We start from the raw sequence: 22,527 nt of genomic DNA, 5'->3' as shown, positions 1-22,527 counted from the left end.
CAACGTGGACCGAGAACTGATATAATAATATTCAAAAAAAATATGTACTTTTTCGTACAATACATTAACTTAAAAAAACATCTTTCTTTTTGTAAGGGTTTTTTAATATATTTAGGTTTGCGGTGTTCTTCTCTAATATTTGGTCTCTATAAAATGATTTCATGTAATATAATTTTTATTTGCATTTTTTCGTGATCATTTATTTACATAAGAATTAAATCAGCTTATCATGACATCCCAAAAATTAATTGTAGTTCTTTAGAGTAATGATGGTACAAGTAGAAAAAAATATAATAAATTTTACTTATTATTTGACTTAAAATAAGTTATTAAGATTTTATCTTCATTTTTTTTGTCATTAATTTTAAAAAGATAAAATAATTATTTCAAATAAAGCATTGAATATTTATTGCTTCGTTTAAAATAATTTATTTTCATTTATGAGTGTAGTACTCAGGCATAGTCAAAAGTATAAAAACAGTCTGAATAAACATCCAAATATCCTAGCTAAGAAATTGTTAATTCAAACTCGTATTATAATAAAATTGAACGCAAAAAATGAAAAATATCGTTAAAAACAATTGGCAAACAAATCTTATAATTTTCAATTAGCCTTTTTTTAATTGGTCTCACTTACTTAAACCATTTAGCCTTAGACCATATATAATTTTGTTCAAATCAAATAATAAGACCTGATTTTTTTCGAAAATTTATGTTGGTAAATTATATTTTGTATTCGAAAAGTAATAAAGGTTAATGTGTCATTAATCGATTGTAGAAACAAAGTGGCCGTTAAAGTAATGTCCTTAATCACGCATGAATAATATATTAAGGCAATGAATGCACTGTAATATGAATATCGATAAAATGCAACTAAAAATAATAATTAGTTTAGAATTTTGTTTTTAACAAAATAATATTTTTAACAAGTTTTTTGTATTGTATGTACGGAAATTAATAATGAAATATTTTTTAAATAAAACATTAACAGACATGTATGAAATCAAAAAGCAGAAGTGTAGTTTAGCATAATTATATTTTTGTGAAAATCTATATCCTAATAATGAGAACTAACTTACACATAATTTTCTCCTATCGAAGATAGATTTGTAGTGTAATATATTATATAAATAGAAAGTACTGAATAAAAAATAGTATGAAAAATATTAAACAAATGTTAAAAACATTAATCTTATTGATTTTAAAAAATGTATACCTAAATTGATCAACTTTTATCGTTGGCAAATAGCAAATAGGTACAATTACAAGCAAAATTATTTAATATAATATATGAAACACAAATTAAGTAAAAAAAATTATCATTTATTATAGAAAATATATTTATTTAATTACTACTAATACTGAGTTTATAATTTTGTTTATTTGTTTAAAAGAAAGGAGTTTGGCGTTACTCAGTTGTGAAAGCTTTGGCCTTTCAAAGGTTATTAAGTTTGTTACCCCCCTCGGCCAGCCTGATATCAAGCTGTAGTTATATTTATTTTCATTTAAAAATATTAATTTAGATAGGTTTTCAACTGAAAATAGCCCTTCTCTAGAGTTGTAGCATCAAATTAAAGGTAGATCATCAGTTTAAGAGAAGTTGTCGTCTAAATATCAAAGTCGTTAAGAAATATGTTATTATTGCTGTTAAAAAATTAAACCCAAAAATTTAAAAAAAACTGTATAACACAATTGAATTAATTCAGGTAAATTAGCACATTACCATTGAAAATTCATCTGGAACATGTCACAGAGGAGTAAGAATAAAAATTATGATAAAGTTAGACCAAAGAATTTTTTTTCAATAAATAATATGAAATCTAATTTATTACAAATAATTCAATACACAAACTATTAATTTTGAGATACTTTTACCGATAACTAAGAATATAAAAATACCTATTTTCTTGGTACATTTATAATTCTAATGACTATTAGATCCTTATTCATTATAGGTCCACTAAAAAGCTTTCGGTGGTAATACGTTGACACGTCATATCGCGTGCCGAACACAAAATATGAAACACATCAACCGAAGCAGCTTACTTAAGATGTTGATACAGAAACTTATTTATTTATATATGGTAATATTAAGAAACCTATTAAAATTAAATGCATGAAAATAATTGGTAGAACACGTGGAAAATTTAAAACGAAAATCAAATAGGGAGCTGTTGATTGGCTCCACATTAGTGAAGCAAAACACTCGTTATGTAAAACAAAAAAAAAATACGATTCCAGCTTGAAGAAAAATTCAAAAAACCATACTGGCTGTTGGGTCCCAAGTTTAAACTGTCTACTTATAACAAACTTCTTGTACACAAAGTAGTCTTGAAACCAATTTGGACTTACGGCCTTTCTCTTTGGGGTAGTGCAAGTCGAACCAACTTAAACATCCTACAGATATTTCAGAACAAAATTCTCAAGATAATACTGGAGGCACCTAAATACGTTTCTAATTGTAAATAAACACCTATTTTTAGTATTAAAAAAAAACAAATTTTTAAAAAATAAACATTTTTTGTAGAATGCGACATGAACAATATGAATTATTAGTAACAATGCTCTACCAGAAAAACAGGTTTACGTTTTGGGTGCATCATTTCACTCCCATATTTATCCTCAATGAGTGTTCGTAGCTCTGCAGTAAGCTTCCAATCTTATATTAACGATTCTCATGTTTAAATTCTTGTTTTGGAAAATATGACATTAATAATATAATATAGATCACAATTACAAAAGACAAGCATTGAGTTGCCTTCTAAAAACTTAAGGAAAAGTATTAACGCAACAGAGCTTGTAGCACTATCAGTTCTGATTGATGTTCAAAGAAAACTAACAAATAAAAAATGTTTACCATCAACATTTTAAATTTCCTGGATCTCGGTAGCATGGAATATATTTGACATTTAACCAAAGAAATTGAAAATTTAGATCAAAATATATTTTCAAGTGAAAATAGCTCTGCCCAACATTGATGCAATAAGGTGAAAAATATTATCACTATATTAGAAAGAAAGTTGGACCACTGGGTTGTCTTCTAAAAAAGCTAAGCAGAAGTATCAACGCAAAAAAACTGATAGAACTATAAGTTCTAATTGATATTCAGAGAAAACAAACAAATAAAAAATATTCATTATCAACATTTCACATTTTCATGTCCTGGATCTCGGCAACATAAAATATATTTGACAAAGAAATTATACTCGACTGCTTACAGGCAATTCTCGCAAATACATGTCTACCTAAATCTACATAATAATATTTAATATTATATTGTAGCCACCCCGAGAATTAGTGGTTAAAATTATGGGCTAACAATTAGAAGTTCCAGAATCGATCAACCTACCTAGGACTGCCTGATGTAAAGCAGTTGTTACATGAATTTTAATGTAAAGCAGATGCAACATCGGTTTTTACTTATGGTATTTTCATATGCCTATAATATTTTAAAATGTTAGGTTTGACTGTCAACTCTACCGCCATGCGAAGTTTCATGAAAATCCCAGAAATGTAAACCTGAGGTTCTCCTTGTTAGAAAGGTAGATATCATATACAGGTAGATAGATATATTTTGCAGTAAAAATAGTGCTTACCAAGCATTTCTGCATAAATAAAAAAAATCGTCGGTATTACTAAATTCAAAATGATGATTAGCAAACAGAGATTGAACAACCGTTTGGGTTGCCATCTATAAAAAAGCTACGTCACTAAAAAATCAGCACAAACGCTCGTTAAGATCTGATTTTTTAAATAAATTAAGGCAAGAGTTTATATCAATTTAAAGCAAAATGAATGAATCAGTATTCTGATAACCACCAAAATTTCCTACCCTTTAACAGATGATCTCATTGTAGCTTCGGGTGAGTAAAGCAGGTTTAATGCTAAATCGCATGCTAATGCGTGTCTTTTGAGAGCTAATTGCCCTCTCGACATAACTTTGCGGGGTTGTGCTTGAAGAAGCAGAGGGCTGATTTGAATAGCGGGCATCACAGACATTAATCCCATATCAAACACCACAAAAGTGTGATAGAATGGTTTATTACTCTTTTCAAACTTGAAATCGAATTAAATGGTAATTTGAACATTTGTCTACGTGAAAATACTAAAATCATACAAGAAAAGGGCGAGTGGCACAACCGTCCACACTCGCAGGGACGGTTGTGACAGGCATAAAAATAGGTTAAAAAATATTAGGTATAAACCAAAATAGTTTATAACAACTTTTAATGTCAGAAACATGTAACACAACAAAACAATCATTTATACAAAGCTTATGAATATAATTTAACAATATATAACAAAACATAGGGATTGATTATGAAGAACTTTCCATACTAAATAGTAACAAAAGCCATGTGGTTGGTGTGAAGTCAGGCGTATTTCTCAGGTTGTCAGATAGAAAACCTAACCTAGAAACCGCACAAATATCAAAACAACTCCTAGATGACGGTGTGTTTCTGACACAGCTTCATAACATGCGAGTGACGTTGTAGTTTATGTGTAAAGCGCCTGAATGCACAACAAATACGTGATATTTTGACAGTATTCAGTACGCTTCAGTAGCATAATATATGGAAGTTGGAGCATTACATGGCCTTGCCGTAACATTTTTCTGTTATGCGGCAGAATCGATCCCATAATTTTTTAAACAAAGTTAACAAAAAATCTTTGTGAAATCTATTTTTTTTATTGTTCATTAAGTTAGATTTTTCTTTATCCGTTTAATCTTCACGCGAAATGGACAAAACCCACAGCCACATGTCACAACCGTACCCAGCGCACACTTCTGAAAACAAATCATCGTTATTATTAAGCTAAATGATCTACGTGAAAACTAATTGCTGGTAAATAACTAATAATGTTCAACTTACAGCAAGATAACAAACAGGGTGATCTATCTGTATACAATTAACAGTTATAATTAAAAGAATTCGAATAAGAAAACTTTTTTTGACTCTTCAGAAACAATGTGGACTACATACATATCATGTTAATGTAGGGCGCAGACTAAATGCAATAATGGGAACATGTTCAAAAGAACATACTACATCTTTCTTTGGACCCTATGTCAATCAGTATAGTTTAGCTGTTACTGCACCTGGCACAACCGTACCCAGTCTCCTCTATAGATCAAAATTAGATTTCAAAGTGAAAACATTCCGGATGTTACTGCGAAGAATTAAGAAATCGTTACAACCTTCTAATAAAAAAATTAACAACTAGAAGAGAACAACCATTGGGTTGCTTCTTAATGGTCGTTAATAATCGTCACAACGGCTTATAAACTACTAATTTCTGATTGCTGTTCAAATACAAAAAAGTAAAGATCGCTAATTATTCCAATTTTGTCCTCGCCCGTAGGTAAGCGGTTAAGAGCGACGGGACTTGATTCAGAGGTCCCAGGTTCGATATCCATTTCAAGCAGCCTGTTGTTAGGCAGCAGTGACAACGATTTTCACTTGGAAATATAGATAGCAATATGTTTCCAAGTAAAAATAACCCTTATTCCGGCATTGTTGCGCCAATAACAAAAATGTCATCCCTATTAGATAAATTCTAATAATAAACAATCATCAAATATGGATGGATTAACCATTGGATTATCAGAACTTAAGGTTCTGATTGCTGTTAAAAAAATATTATATTATTCCAATTTCAATAAATGCAGAATATAAATAATTATTATCGTACATACAATTCAAAACAAATTACTTATGATGGAGCAAATAAGTTATGTCAAAGACACTGACCTACGCTATAGAAAAAACAAACAAGCCTCCCACACGAAATAGTAACGTGGTTATTATTAAACCAATAAAATTTCATAAATTACATCAGCGCGTACTCCATCAATCGTATCCGAGCGAGTGTGTTGACATTTGACTACTTTTTGTGATATATTACTGACATCGGACACATTATGTGTTTCAGGTGAAACTGTTGCTTTTTTAATTCGCGCAACTCAACCAACTACATTTATTTACAGTGACATGACATAAATGATTGTCATTCAATTCCAAATAATATACAATACTGATCGGTTGTTTTATTATAGAAATTCATCAACATGTACTGCACATCTCGTACGAACATTGTACAACTAAATAATAAAAAATCGGATCTTGAATTTATTATTTTTTAGTATGTATTTTGTGCAACAGTGCTCGGACGGGGTATTTTCACTTGAAAACATATTTTTTGGAAACAGTCGTCAACCAATAAGTATTATCCGACAACAAAATTATTTCTCCAATAAAACGTTATCAAATACTGTTTGTAGAAATGTGCGCATTGTCTTAATACTTACGGGACGGCACCGATTTCAAAACAATCTATTGTACCGGCTGTAAACTTGATTTCATTGTGTATGTTATGCAATTTGTTTGATAAAAATTTGTGGTCATTAAAGGACATACATTTATAATATTAATTTATTTTTGATCATTTTATAAAGAATGGTGACGTTCAAAACAATTTCCAAAATGCATAGCTGGTTGATTTAATATGTTTTACAAGAAAATGTTGTTCGCCGCCTTCTTTCTCTCGCATTTAGAATATGTCACTGATTAGTCAGTATATTTGTTCATTTTTTTGTTGCCATAATGGTTTGTTTTTTCTATTATATTTTCTAATAATTCATTTGTAAAATGAACTATTGGATGTCTTATACTGCTTGGTATTTGTAGTCGGGGTGTTTGTTGATGTATGTCAAACTCGATTATTGAAGAAGAATCGGCACATTCGCTAATGTCTTTCAACTCTTCATTTAATTTTTCGAACTTCTTCTTTTTGTTGGTTGGATAATATCGTCATCACATTCATCACTATCTTCGGTGCGAATAGTAATTTCGTAAAACTTGTCTGTATGAACTATGAATGTCTATTTGAAACTGATCTTCACTACTGCTTAATTCACAAAATTTACCAGTCGTTTTGCCATATTTAGATGTGCTCGGTCGTTTTAAATATTTAAAAAAAAGACTATTTAAGAAAGAAAAAGGCTAAAAATACTACTAAAATAACTTAAAATGATTTTCAAAATACAACACTGTTTATCACTGCTATATGTTATTTATTCAACTTTTCGATGCAAACTGAGTCATTGTTTATAAAATAGACTGTGCCTCACAGAGTATGTTTGTCCACTCAGGTGGACAGCTGTCCCCAAAAGAGTTAACTTTGTTTTAAATAAATATTGAAATTCGAACGTAACATAAGAAATACAGGATAATATAAAACAATTTTATGGACATAAATTTTGCTATTTGTATATCTTATTTAACAAATAAATATTAAATTACTAGAATGTGATTTCAACTTACCAGAATTAAGTAGAATTTAATATAGAAGAATTATTAAAATAACTGTATTCAGTGTTAATCAAAGTGTTAATCAAGTACCGTAGAAGATTGCAAGTTCTTATTCGAATGAAAATAATGACATAATTTTTATAAGCATCGGCGTATAAATTAAGAAAACACATCAATTCATAAATAATAAATTTGTTTAGCCGCTGTACACAAACAGAATTTATTTTGGTTCTTCGATGAGCGAGTAGTTTACCCTCTCTCCGTATATGATGAACAGTTCTGAAGAACGGGTATTTCTAATCATATCGTACAAAGTGTTCTCAAAAAAAATAATAAATATTTGATCAGTAGTTATGTGCGAGAATGTCCAACAAAAAAATAATTCAGAGTCAACATTTACAAATATTAATTATAGGAGGCATTGGACACTCGAAATTGGAACCATGTCACTGGAGTATGTAATTTCATAAAAATTGCATTTATCGACTGAATAAATATGTATGTCAAACCCTGAGATTTCGCTTATAAATAAGCAGTCATTTTTTCTATACGTATACGTTTTTCAATTAAGAATTAACCACGATTTGCTAACAAGCGCACGTTGATGTCATACCGGTAATGAAAGTCCATAAAGGCAGGTACATTTTCGTGCGGTTAATTACACAAAGCACGGCTTCTATTTTTAGTGCATGAATATTAAACCCTCTCTCACGACACAGAGGGAAACATCAATTCATTATACCGTGACAGGCCTTATTAATTACGTGTTAAAGTGTAAATTAATAACAACAGTCCGAAGCTCAGTCCAGCCAAAGGTTCAGTAATCCATGAATGTCATTCGCATTTAATTTCACGCATATAATGTATAATGTGTGATGTTTACTTTTCACATGCCACTGATTCTGGATGGACTGGATTAATGATTGTGTAATATTCAGATTTTGATACAAATTAGGTTTCGTATTGATGAATCCTTTATATAACTCAATCAGCATATTTGTATCGTCCATTCACCATTAAATAGAAATTAAAAAATTTAACTAGTGGGTGCATGGCAGTGTGCCCTAAGGCAAATTGCTCGAACTTACCGCATGGTACTTTAAAATTTTTAGAAACTTTAAAATTTTGAGACTTTTTTGATAAGTAATTTTTCGAAAAAAAACTACTTTTTTTAATTTTGAAACCCATTCGGATCAAAGTCTGTTGATCCATACTGTCGAAAATATTAACGGCATTTGTTTGAACTATATAAGTGAACTTTAAACATTATAAATCTTGGTACGGAAACCATAAAAATGAACCAAATTAGAATTACGTAACATTTTTTCTGGATATTTTTTATAATTTTGTTAACATTTATTCTGGATTTCCGAAACCGCTGAACCTGTATTTCCAAAAATTTAATCATTTCTAACTTCCCGTAGGATAAGTTATAGTAATCGCAAAAAAAATTAAAAATGAAATTTTTATATATCTACGTTTCAGAAGTTTCTGAACATTTTAGCATATCTTACAAAAATTGATGTATGTATGTGTGTGTGTGATCGGATACAATTTTTTGTCGACGATTTTGGGAACACGGATCAAACGATTTGAATGATTCAGAAACATTCGATTCCATTCATAAAGTGCTGATTAGTTTTTGGATAAGGCAAGTCCAGCCAATTCGAAGATACGGGGCAAAAATTGCTAAAACGGTAACTCAGTTTTTAAGAGAACGGAGTGTCCGATTTTAATAATTCAAAAATCATTTTGCTTGTAATAACAAAATGAAGAACTGATTAAATTTGGGAAGGAAGGTCTAGCGGTTTCTAAGATCGAGAATAAAAAGTAAAAAAAAATGTCATTTGGTGGCCAAAAAAACCCAATGCAGATCAAATTAACAGATGTATTATATTTTCGATATTTCGTCTCTATGCAGCTAAAGCAGAACGATTGCTTTAAAAAAAGTTTAAAATTTCAAAAATATATCATAAAATAAAAAAAACCTTTTTTTTTCAAAACGTTAATTTTGTCAAAAAAGTCGATTTTTTCGAATTATAGTCGAAAGTTTAAAAAGAATTCAATCTTTAAAAAAAAATGATGTTTGGTACGGAAAGTTCCAGCAATTTGTCTTAAGGCAAAATGCTATACACCACTAGTTTATATATACACAATTCTATACAGTTTGTTTATTTTATGTTATACCCTTTTTATACTGAACATGAAAAACATTACTATTGAATTGTCCATAGCAATTTAATTTCTCAAATGAGAATTTAATGCCATAATAAAAATAATTAGTATTAGAACACAGGCTTTAGAAGTATTTGAAGATTTCTTAAAATGTTTATAATATAAAACATCGTTACAACTTATAGCAGAATTTGAATTTCTGTTGAGGAATACTATGCAATAAGATTGATTTATTGCAGGTCGATGAATACTACAACAGCAAATATTAAAAATTTTAAAAAATCTCAAATTTTGACATATCAATTAAATTTATCTTAAATGTTTATTACCATAACCATGAAATTTACATTAGTTTTTAATTAGGTTTTTAAATCATTACATAAATAGAAAACAATAATATCAATAACAATGTGAACAAAATGTATTGAAACAAGAGTGCGCAATGGTATCGATTTAAATAATAAGCATACATTCATACATATTAATACATATTAATCATAATATATTTCATATATGTATGTATTATGTAATACCATAAACACTAACGCTTATTGTTAGTTTCAAACAGAAATATTTTCATCGAGAGTGTTTTATCGTTTTATCGTATCTGCTTAAATTTGCTAATGATTGAAAAACGTACACATTAAATAAATTAATCAAATGTAACAAACCGGAAAAAATTAAAAAACCTTTATGATAAATATTTTAGCAAAAACTCGGAAGCTGAAATTGATCCAGATATGTGATAGAAAAAGGTAATCGAATATTTGAGTGCCGGGGCGCCAGGGTATTTTTTTTCCTATAAGTGGAAGATGGCAAAAGGTCTATAAATATAGACGCATCAGACCGTATGATCTGTTGAAAGCATTTAGAAGTAAACTAAACAATGAAATTTTATCTTCCTGAAATTTTTACAAGTGCCAGTTTGACGATACCAAAATATCATTTTACTTTACATATTTTTTATAATACCAAGAACGAATACACTGAAAAACCTTGATTAATAAATATATAGCATCTATAGGTCGATTACCTATATGTACCATTGAAATTTTTAAATTGGACAATTGAGTCATATAATTAATATATTTTTTTTTTTTAATTTAACAAATCGTAAGAACTAGTTACAAACATAATCAACAAAAATTTATTATAAGTTATTTAACCATTTTTATAAGTGTGTTTACTCTTATAAAAATTATCAGAAAACTAATAATGAATTTTTGATGATTATGTTTGTAGCTACTTCATTGCGATATTCTAAATTTTTCATTATTAGGTAATTAATGTCATAATTTACTGACTTTTTTTTTATATTTATTTATATATATACATTATTTTCATATCTCAGTCAGGCAGAGTTGCCTGGTATGAGAGATTATGAAAACAGTTTTCATATAATATATACATACAGACTTAGATTTTGTTAGAATTTAATAAATTAAGTAGTAATACATCATATACAAAAAATCATATTTTCAACTTTAACATTAATGAAATATATAAAATATTCCAATAGTTACTTTCAATTGACTCAACGCCATGATGCACGTTGAAAAACGTTCTATGAATAAAAATTATTTTGCTACGATGTGAATAGATTTATTCTACCAAAGGAGCATTCAGACATATTAAATAAATTTTATAACTTATATATAGCAAATCTTACTTACATATTTCGGCTAGCTTTCGTCCACAAATCAGAATCGAAATCTCTGGTTTCTCGAAACAACACTGTGGGTCATTCGATGAAAATGTCAAACGTAACACCACAAACTTAATTTAAAAAATACAGAAAATTACTTTAACAAGCGAAATATAACTCATACAGTCAGTATCACAGTCCTATGTTAAGACTTTGGCTTATAAGACGATTTCAAGTAATTTTTATTACAATCACGCCACGTTCTAGAAAAAATACTTACTGCCGCCGTAAGTTTAATGCAAACTGGTTAAGGCAACCTTCCATGGAATTGTCATTTGATATGATTGCGTAATCGATATTTGATCTTTCGCCTAGGATTTTTGGGTCACATGGTATCCACTTTTGTCAGTAAATATTTGCTCAGCTTCATAGGACGCATCAACGCTAGATTACGCGACTATATATATTCGCAAATAGTATTATGATTATTTTGTTATATATATATATATATATATATATATATATACATATATATATACACAATTTGTATCACGATATTCAGAACAAATTCGAAAATGAAAACATACAATTTTAAAATGTGTTCTAAATATTGTGATTCAAATCACAATATGATACGATATAAATTTACAATTCTCAAATGCTTGAAATTGATTAACCAGCCAATTGCCGTAAAATAAACCATCGCAAGGCTATGTTGCGCTACGTTTTTCATATAAAAGATTTCATATAAAAACTGTCAAAATGCTATGTGGTTGCTGTGCAGTCAGACGTTTTGCATATGAAACCTAACCTAGAATACGCACAAACATCAAAAAAAGAATCTTATCATAAGTGCTTCTTTCTTATGTGTCATAACAATACATGCAAGAAGTTAGATTTTATGTGTAAAACGCGTCATCGCACAGCGAATACATACATTTTGATAGTTTGTAATACCATTTGCATTGGCATCGATCAAGTATTGAAAAATAATCTAAATTACGTTTCAAAAAAAACAATATTTTTAACCATACGGTTTGAGCTCCAATTTGACTCTTTCAGTAAAGAACATACAAATTATACAAAAAAAATCCACACCCAATAAACAAAAAACTTAAATAACAGTCAATGAATATTTAATGTTTTAAGCATCTCGTAGCAAGATGTCTCTCGCTTGCATATTAGTTTCACTCTAATATTTGATATTAAATATTTAATTCTTTTTTACAAATATGATTTTTATTCAAGTTTTCTTATTTATTGTTTTCCATTTATTCAATTTAAAATATTTGCTTTGCTTCATAGAAATCATTACGCGACTATAGATTATAAACAAAATACAGTTTAATAACTGGATGGATGCCTGCTAAAAAAAATTTGAGTTTTTAGCTATATTGTTTTCAACTTCTGAAAGATTATATATATATATATATATATATATATATATATAAGAATAGAAATAATAAATTGGCAAGGAATGAAAATACTAAATGCCTAAAATGTAAAAAAACGAATAATTGCAAAAACTACTAAGACACTGCAAAATGCTGTCGAAAGATTGATTCTGCTTAATAGTCTTATTCTTAATTTATTTTGACACTGTTTTCCAAAAATTTAAATTATTTGCGAATTAAGTATGCCTACGATTCTAACAAATTGTTAGAAAAAAGTGTGGCTCTGAGGGTCTACTCGATACAATATGAAACAGATCAATAATATATAAAATTTATATATGATTGAACTGTTTCATATTTTTTTATTATAAACTAGCTATACCCGTTCACGCTTTGCCGTGATTTACTCTAAATTAAAAAGTAGAACAAAGATGTGTTTTTGTTACATTTAGTTTAATGTTACTACTATCTGTTCAATAATTTACCTATTTAACAATTTGTCTACGAATTTACCTATAAACTTGTTAATCAATCTATCATTTTATTGACTTACAAATTAACCTGCCAACCTGTTTATTTGTCTACATAGTCGTCTATCTACCAGTTCTTCTCTCTACCATTTTACATATCCTCCAATTTACCTGTCCATCAGTTTACCTTTATAAATTCTCTAATTCACCTTATTTGTTTACGCATTAAAGCAAAAAAAAACTAAAGCACAAATTGATTCTACGTTTTAGTTAAAAAACGTTTGTATGTGAAAAAGAAAAGGGCTGTTTTTAGGATTTTCCTTGCAATTATTCGATTTTTTCTCGCCGTAAGAACCATCCTTGGACTTCAACGAACATTTTAATAAAAGAATTGACCAAATTGGTCCAGGCGTTGTTGAGTTATGCGCTTACCAACACATTTTGCTATTCATTTTTATATATAAGATATACATAATATTATATTATAGATGAGGCGCTGTAGGGCATCGAGTATGCATAATATGAGAACCGCCAACTCTTATCAAATTTTTTTACCTGAGATGCCAAATAAAGTGAAAATCCATGTTGCCATCATCAATGTTGGTCGGGTTTTCCTGTACCTGTCTTTTTCCTTTATCAAAGAAATCAGATTTTTTCATGGATTTTCCTTTATCCATGCCTCCATGCGTTGTAGCGCTTGTCGTAGCCTGTATAAAGCTATTTTCGGTGCCTATATATATTCCTATCGAAATATAAAAAATGTCCTAGAAAATAACCAAAAAATATTAGTCAGTTACTTGTAGTAAGAAACGAGAATGTGTATATGTGTATATATAGGCGTGTATGTCCTATACGCCTATATATATATCTGTATATACATCAATTCGCATGTGATGATATAATAAAATTAAGAGCAGATGCGCCCGGCTCAGCCTATTCGAAAGGAAACTTGTCTTCTTTGCAGCCGTTTGCTCCGCCTCTCAAAACAAAACACGCGTCCCTAACGCAACGCAAGTGGGAAATCTACGCATTTCTGCGCTACGCGAGATCGTAGCCTGCCGTAGACATGACAACGGAATCGAAATCGAAATCGAAAAACTGCGTTAGAAAAACTTATAACACAAAAAATAAAGACTTTTTTATTATTTTAAAGGTTGAATGTACGGAAGGCTTATATTTTAGAAAGCCATAATATTTTGGGAGTTCACTATGAAACTTAGTAAACACAACTCACAACAAATATAACATATATTTATATTTGAACTTTATATTTAATGCAAGTATATATATATATATATATATATATATATAAGTCTAGTAATCTAGTAATCGGGCATATTTATTTTATTGATGTTATGCCCGATTATTAGACTTTGTTAATACATATGTCAACATCAAATTCAGAATCATACAAAATATATATATATATATATATATATATATAATGTTAAAAAGTCGGAGTTAAAGGCAATAAATAATTAAACTATTTATTTTGTAAGTTTTCAAAAAATCCTAATCAATATACCACTATATGTTTTCGGATCATATTATTAATTTTAACCTTTTGATACCAAGAGTCCTATTATTTTGCATAAAGAAAAGAATTGTGAGCTTAGAAAATTTGCCGAATCTGTTTAAATCTTTTGAAATCCTCTTTGTGATATTTTGTAAACTGTATAAAAAAACTTTTGTATATATTGTTAAAATATGCTGAATGATGACACACATACAGTATCAAAACGTACAAAATAAATAGTTCGATTATTTATTGTCTTTTACTTCGACTGCCAATTAACATTTCAAGAATATATTTCATCGTCGAACAAAAAAATTTAAAGCTTGTATATATATATATATATATATATATATATATATATATATAAATATATATATATATATGTGTGTGTGTGTGTGTGTGTCTGTCAATAAAACAAATAGCTTTTTCAAACAAACATCAATCCAGATAATAAAGGGTAAATCTAAATTATATTTCAATTTTTTTTTTAATAACTTTCATACATTTTAAGCCCTAATTTGACTTTTCTTCAATTGATAAAACACACAAATTATTTGGAAAACATGAGAAACACAAAAGCCACATTCGATAAATTCGTTAACAAACTTTTGATCAGAATGGACGTGATTTATTGATTTTATTTTAATTTTGTTTTTCTATTTAAATACTCTTATTTTTTCCACTAACATGATCGGTATTTAACAATTTTTTATTAGAACGTTTGGAATTTCTTAAAATTTTGTAAATTATACTAGTATAATTCAGTATCTAGTATTTGGTATTTATTATTATAACTTCTAACATTTTTTTGTTTTTATATATATGCTTTTCACCAGCATATTATATTTTATCTTAAAATATAAAGCACTAAATTTGTTTTGAAAATGCACATAACTAATAAATAATTAAAACAAAAACTAAGAGTCCCAATAGAAAAATGTTTTTTTTTTCTGTTTCGACCGCCTCATATTGTTAACATCATATTATGTCCTCTTTTTCAGTTTTATTTCAACTATTTTTTAGTTATGTTTGTTTTCAATACTAATTTAGTGCTTTTTATGTTTGCAGGCTCCATAAATGTATATGGTATTCTGAATATAAATATAAATTGTTCGTTCGTCATAAAATCGTCAAAATTTGAAATAAAACTGTTTTACTAAAATACACTATATCCACGTGTTTTTATAAAACCCAGAAAAATTATATTTAATAGCCGATCAATCAATAATCTTATTTTTAATTTACGAACTCCACAAAAATAATCATATGAAGCATATCGTATTAAACTACAACTATTATATCAAACATGTAACTAACTATTGAATGGACAGTTTTTAACGCGGATTATATCTAGTAGTGATCAATCTTTGCTCTGGACGTATCGCCTCTCGGAAATCAGAAAAAATACTTTGAAGCATTGCATTATGCTATCATGGGATACTATATAGCATAAATACAATATACGTATAGAAATAACTCAAAATATTGATTTATTAATTCAACGCTATGCACCTCTTCAGAATATGATCATTATTATCTTACACAAAATACATACTAACTAGAATATAAAAAAAATCACACGTGTAAGAGACACAATATAGTGTATGTGTTAGTAAATGTTTTCACTTATTTCTGTTTTAGTATTGCTATAAATTTAAATTAATTATACAAAGTTTTAGGAATTTTGTTTAACATTATTTCATGATGAGAAATTAAAACCCAATCTTAACAATTGCCAATGCTTTCAGAAATAATTTGGACACATTTCATAATCATTATGTCTATTTTTCGTCACTAAAATATAAAAAATAGTGCAAAAAATTCAACTTGTTATAAAAACATTGAATTTGCATTTTTAATGAGCAGGGTCCATCATTATAAAAGTAAGAGCCATTTCGGACTTACTGGAAAAGGGCATTGGAAAGAGTATTTTGGAATCCAAAAATGAATTCTTGGCAAGCACACGTTAAAATGTCTGATTTACGTTGTATATATATAATAATTTATATATTAATATTTATTTATATATATATATATATATATATTCATATAAATATAAATATATATATATATGTATATATATATATTAGGGTGGTCCTTTCGAGGACATTTTCGAATTTCTTTGCTCCCAAAGACGCAACTGCTTCCAAATCAATGAAAAACGATTCTCTAATAGTATTAGCTCTTTATATAAACATTTGGATTGAGCGCACAATAATTAAAAGTTTCAGATATTTGTTACTAAGATGTGTCATTAAGTAAATTCGTGCGCCATCTGTGCGCCACTCAAATATTATGATACATAAGAATATTTGTAAACCACTTAAATTCTTTAAATCCATGTGGGCTGTTCTATAATATCTATTCATCATGGAATCAAGATAATAATTTGAGTCTCAACATCACCAATTAAATAAATATTTTGCTGCAAAATTAATCTTGATGCTATGATGTATTTTAAATTAATTACAAAACTATCAGAGAAGCTCCAGAAAGTCTTAAATATGAAATACTATCAAATGATTAATTGTTAGCACTAAAATAATTTATTGCAGAAAACTCATAAATCAAGAGAAGTAAAATTAACTTGTATAAGTTGAAAATTAATTATTTTAGTTATGTGTTATAAATATTAGTATCTTTTTGAGTTAAAATTTCAAGGCATTAGTATTTTAGGTAAATTTAAAAAACCTTCGGATTCAGGAAAAAGATAGTTGAAAATTATGTGAGTTTGTGAATCAGTGGAATAAACCAATCTTTTAGCAAAAAAACTTTCACCTTTTATCGAAGATTGCAAAAACTTGTTCAAAATTTATAAAAATTCACAAATTTTTACAATCTTCAACTTCTTCAAAGTGAAAAAAAGGTTCCGGAAATTTGTTATTGCCGCAATACCTTTAAAATTAGTCAATGTTCAAAATTTTATTCTAATTCAGTACAATTGCTAACGAATTACTTCACAATGCACCAATATTATACTAAAAACTTCTGATACATTTTTTTTATTTGAACAGCTATCACAACGTAAGGTCCTATAAGCTACTGCGATGGTTTCACTTAATTACATCACTTTTTCACAAGGCAACCCAACGGTTGCTCTATCTGTATTTAATGAATTTATTATTGCAATTTTTGTATTACATGTAAATTAGTAATATTTTCACATGGAAGCATATGTCATCTGATACGATATTTAAATACATAAACAAACTGACAACCAACTTTTAACCTTTTCACGCACGGTGCGCAAATCTCAATCTAAGATAAAAAGTCCTGAACATTCCGAAAGGGTCATGCAAGAACATACATCCGGCAGATTGAGAACATGGAAGGGAACACGTGTTCAATAAACGCTGCCGTACCCTTTCGACAACTACATTGACTTAATAACATTATCCTTCGGGTAGATACCATTGAGGCCTACACGTATTGCACATTAGTATAAATCTGCAATATATATAATAATACTGACTTGTGACATATGGGAGCTCAACTGATACAGGAGAAACAGATTATGTAGGAGCAGGAACTGGTCATCAGAAAACAGATATCATAATTATGTGTGTGGTAATTAAAAATCCGGAATTGATACAGATCTTGTTGATTTTTTTTTTTTTTGAAAAAAAAACATCATTTACACTACAAACCATTGTCGATTTAATCGAAAACATGTATGAAAAAACCTAAAAATATTTACCAGAAGTTCTATTAAAATGAGAATAAAAGTTCACCAGCAGTTCAATATTGAACTTACTGAATTATAATAAATCAGAATTATAATTACTGAATTATAATAAATCACTAAAAATCCAAATATAACCGCAAGAAATAAATTTTAAACTATGATGTATGAAAACAACTGAAAACATTCGCCAGCAGTGCAATTTATTATAAAGTACAGCGGGGCACAAAAGTCCAATTTAACTTTCGGCAAATACATAGTGAAAACCAAACCAATTATCTCACAACAAATAACACATATCGAACAAACATCTATCTGACTATGTTCTGAGTATGTTCAGTAACTCCCAGTCATTATCTCATTGTAAAAATGTGATTTTTGTGTTTTTCAAAAACTTTGCCAGGAGCCTTTTACCCCATACGACGGCCATAGGGCAAACAGGTCCAATATCTTAATTTAATTTCAAAGAGATCTTACGAAATAATAGGCACATTACTCAACCAATACAAAATCTAAAATTCAATGGTACATTTTTCAGAGATAACACTGTATATTCATACTTTGTATATTATATACTGTATATCATATTAATCTGAAAAAATGTACCATTACCAATCAGATCATGGTTATACCTTAGTCTGGTATTTCGTCCGAAATATTCATCGACACAGGAATAACTATATTTATTTATCTCTTTAAAATGTTTTTTGTTAATTTAACTTAATTTGTTATTTAATATTTTTTATTGTTTACACCTTTGCCAGGGTGAAGTTCAATCGGTCCTTTAAACACCACCGAGGTGTAAGCTTTTATAGAGGCTATATAAACAAAAACTGTTGAATTAACTTAAAATTAACAAAACATCTTATAAATCAAATAAATAACATATACTTAAAAGTTATATTAAGGTCTCGTAAACTAACAGTGCTCACAACGAAAGAAAGTACTTTTGTTATGGATTTTCAAACACTGCCGTTTATCTATCAACGTAGTAAAAATTGAGGTGATGGCTGGTTATACATCTTTTTTACTCTACTTTCAAAATCTCTTAACTTAACTTGTTTTTGAGATATCGGTAGTCGACCCACAGATTTTTAAGCCCCACTCTGCCCTATTGAAAAATCAGAACTAAAATTCATCGACCGAGTCATACATATTATATCATTCACAACATGCTGATCTATGTAGTTGACTAATTTGGGTATACATTATTTTAAGTATGCTTAATTAAGGCAAAAAACAGTACTATTTCTTAAAATATTATTCAATCGTGGAATATACGGTGTTATAAAAGAATACAAATAATATATTCGAATTAAAAATAAAACAACTATAAACTGAATCTGAATGAGTTGCATTTAACGCCAAAGTGAATTAGCCAAAAATAAACGTGCAAAACAGAAGACCATAAGTATTAATGGATAGGGCAAAGACATCACTGGTCGAATTAGCCAAGAACAAACAAACTCGGCTACGCCGCGTCCTAGGTCGCTCATTCGTCTTCCGGCTTCTAATTTAATTTGCGATACTTGTCTGACAGATTCACATTCTTCAACTTGTTCTTCTTATTGTTAGATCAAAGAAAACTTTTCTTTACATTTAAACGTCCATTTCCAACAATAAAGTTATATTATTTAACATGAACGATTAGAAATTAATTCGTAATAAAGTATTCTATTTTCAATAGGCAATCAAACGATTTAAACCGCATAATATATAATTTATCCGTGCGATAGCGTTTTATATATAGCTATATAAATAATTTTTTGTTTGATATTTGTTTTCTGTTATCTGGTGTTTCAGTTTGCATCGAATCATTACTAATAGTCAAATTGGATACAGCAATACTAATAAAAGCAATTATTTAATTTTATGGATTTTTTTTATAAAAGCTAATTTCGTGAATGGTAAAATACTTGATAATTTCATAACAAAATTCGAGTAAAAAAAAGATAATGTTTTCTAGTCCATTTTACCCACAATTAGTTCAAATATTTGTTATGCGCGCAAGCTCCAATGCAGAACTGAATGTGAGCGAAATGCGTTAACCGTTATCGACTTAGGTTCAGGTTTTAATTTTTTTACTCGATATTTTTTTTATTTGAAACAATTAAGTATTCTATCTCTTTACAATCCTGATTAAATGCATTAACTTTTGATTGAACTTGCAAACACACTTCAGTAAAAATTATTTTTTTTTTCTTCCAAAAGCAATTGTTTCGTCAACACAAGCATAATTAAATTATATCGGATGCTTATTTCTGTCAAAAACTGCCATTTTTTGTATATTTATCTCGGTATCTTTAAAACAGGCTGGACCTGCCTTTGCCAAAAACTAATCACCACTTCTCCCAATCATTACAAATTGAATGTTTTTTAGATCATTCAAATCTGATGCTCCGTTCTCTCAAAAACTCGATTTCTATTTTCTGCACTCTTTGCTTTTTATCTTCGTAACGGCTAAACCTGCCTTTGCCAAAAACTAATCAGCACATCTTCCTATCAATAGGAATCGAATGTTTTTTAAACCATTTAAATCAGTTGATCCGTGCGCCCGAAAACGTGAACGAAAAAATGTGGACATACAAAACCCACACACACACACATTGATTTTTTCTGAGGTATGCCAAAATGTTCAGAAACCTTCAAAATGTGGAGGAATGCAAAAAATTTTATTTTCGAATTTCGGCCCATTACTATAACTACCCTGCGGGAAGTTAATTACCCACAATATTCGCAAAATTATCACATTCTAACCAAAGTTAAAAGCAAATGGTTTTTAAACAACTTAAGATAATTTGTTGTTTATTTTCTAATTTTTTTCATAATAGTATTGATCACTATTTACATAAATATAATATTTTATGCTTTACAATTTAATTATTAATTAAAAATATTATTACAGCGCCAAAATTGACGTCAAACCAACTGTCCGAGTTCATAAATGCAGCCGGAGGAAACCAGATCGGGACAGTGACTGCAGCCGGAGGTGGCCCGTCTTGTCTATCGTCTGTTGGGGTTTCTCCAGGGGATGTTATTTCGGCTTGTAGACTAGGATATTCACGAGGTGCTACGCACAACGTTGCTGCTGCTTTGCATCAACAACAGCAACAATCGCAACATGTCTTAGGAAATACAGGGAGAACGAATTTTAGCAACAAACAGCTCACCGAATTGGAAAAGGAATTCCATTTCAACAAGTATTTAACCCGCGCCCGACGCATAGAAATCGCATCTGCACTCCAACTAAATGAAACGCAAGTCAAAATCTGGTTCCAAAATAGAAGAATGAAGCAGAAGAAGCGCATTAAAGACGGATTAATACCGGCTACTACCACTTCTGCTGGTCAAGAAAATTCGATTACTACCGTTGGATCTACGGTTGCAAACATCGATCTACCACAAACGGGAAGCAGTGAAAATAGTAGAGACACGAATTAAGAAAACTTTATGAAAAATTATCAGAACTGTTTTGTCGGGTAGCCCTCACCTAGATACACCAGGACTACTACAATAATACTGGAAAGTTTAATCATATTATATAGGTTCAATCTCATTATTTGAAATTCTTAAATCAATATGTAACATATTATACTTAAAATACATTCATACATTTATAATTTCACTTTGAATTCGATGTATGATATATATATATATATATATATATATATATATATATATATATATATATATATATAGGCTTGCACCGAATATTCGGTTACTATTCGGTATTCGGCGTATTCGGCACCTTTTTTAATATTCGGCCGAACACCAAATAGTAAATTACTATTTAGTAATTTTTTCTATCACATATAGTATTCAAGTATTCGATATTCTTCAGTATTAATGGTGCCAAATATTCCAAATAACAAAGAGTAACCGAATAGTGGTTGCAAGCCTCGGCATAAAACTGGAATAAGCATGTAGCGCGTTATTAATATAACAACTACTGATAGTAATTACATTAATACAAACGAGTTTAGGCGCCAAAAAGCTGCCGAATAGTTGCTGAATATTCGGTATTCGGTCTGTGGACCAAGCCGAATATTCGGTATTCGGCATTATGCCAAATGAACTATTCGTTGCAAGCCTTATATATATATATATATATATATATATATATATATATATATATATAATATAAGAACACTGGCATTTTAAACGTAATTCAAGTCTTTGTTTTTTCAATGCTGAACCTACATTAGTTAAAAAATATATTTATATATTGATCTTGTACTCAATATTCTTACTCATTTTACTACCAACTTTTCTTGTAACAGAAAAGATTCCGATTAGTTTGACTATTATTATTAGTAATTAATTAAATATTTA

General features: G+C 29.0%; 1 protein-coding gene across 1 annotated transcript in view; it reads left to right on the top strand.

Annotated features, from left to right (window-relative positions):
• LOC113376074 (homeotic protein labial-like) overlaps positions 1-21,690 on the top strand; it is a 46,880-nt gene extending 25,190 nt beyond the window's left edge. The window contains exon 2 of the mRNA XM_026616000.1: positions 21,101-21,690. Within this exon, the coding sequence (XP_026471785.1) occupies positions 21,101-21,636 (536 nt within the window). The 3' untranslated portion in view covers positions 21,637-21,690. The remainder of the gene's footprint in view (positions 1-21,100) is intronic.
• Positions 21,691-22,527: the final 837 nt, after the last annotated feature.

The sequence above is a fragment of the Ctenocephalides felis genome, unplaced genomic scaffold, assembly GCF_003426905.1.
Source record: "Ctenocephalides felis isolate EL2017-DRISC unplaced genomic scaffold, ASM342690v1 CF-g0.4_SCAFFOLD_01886, whole genome shotgun sequence".
Taxonomy (NCBI): Eukaryota; Metazoa; Arthropoda; class Insecta; order Siphonaptera; family Pulicidae; genus Ctenocephalides; species Ctenocephalides felis.
Note: the sequence above shows the minus strand (reverse complement) of the source record. Positions and strands in the feature narration are given on the sequence as shown.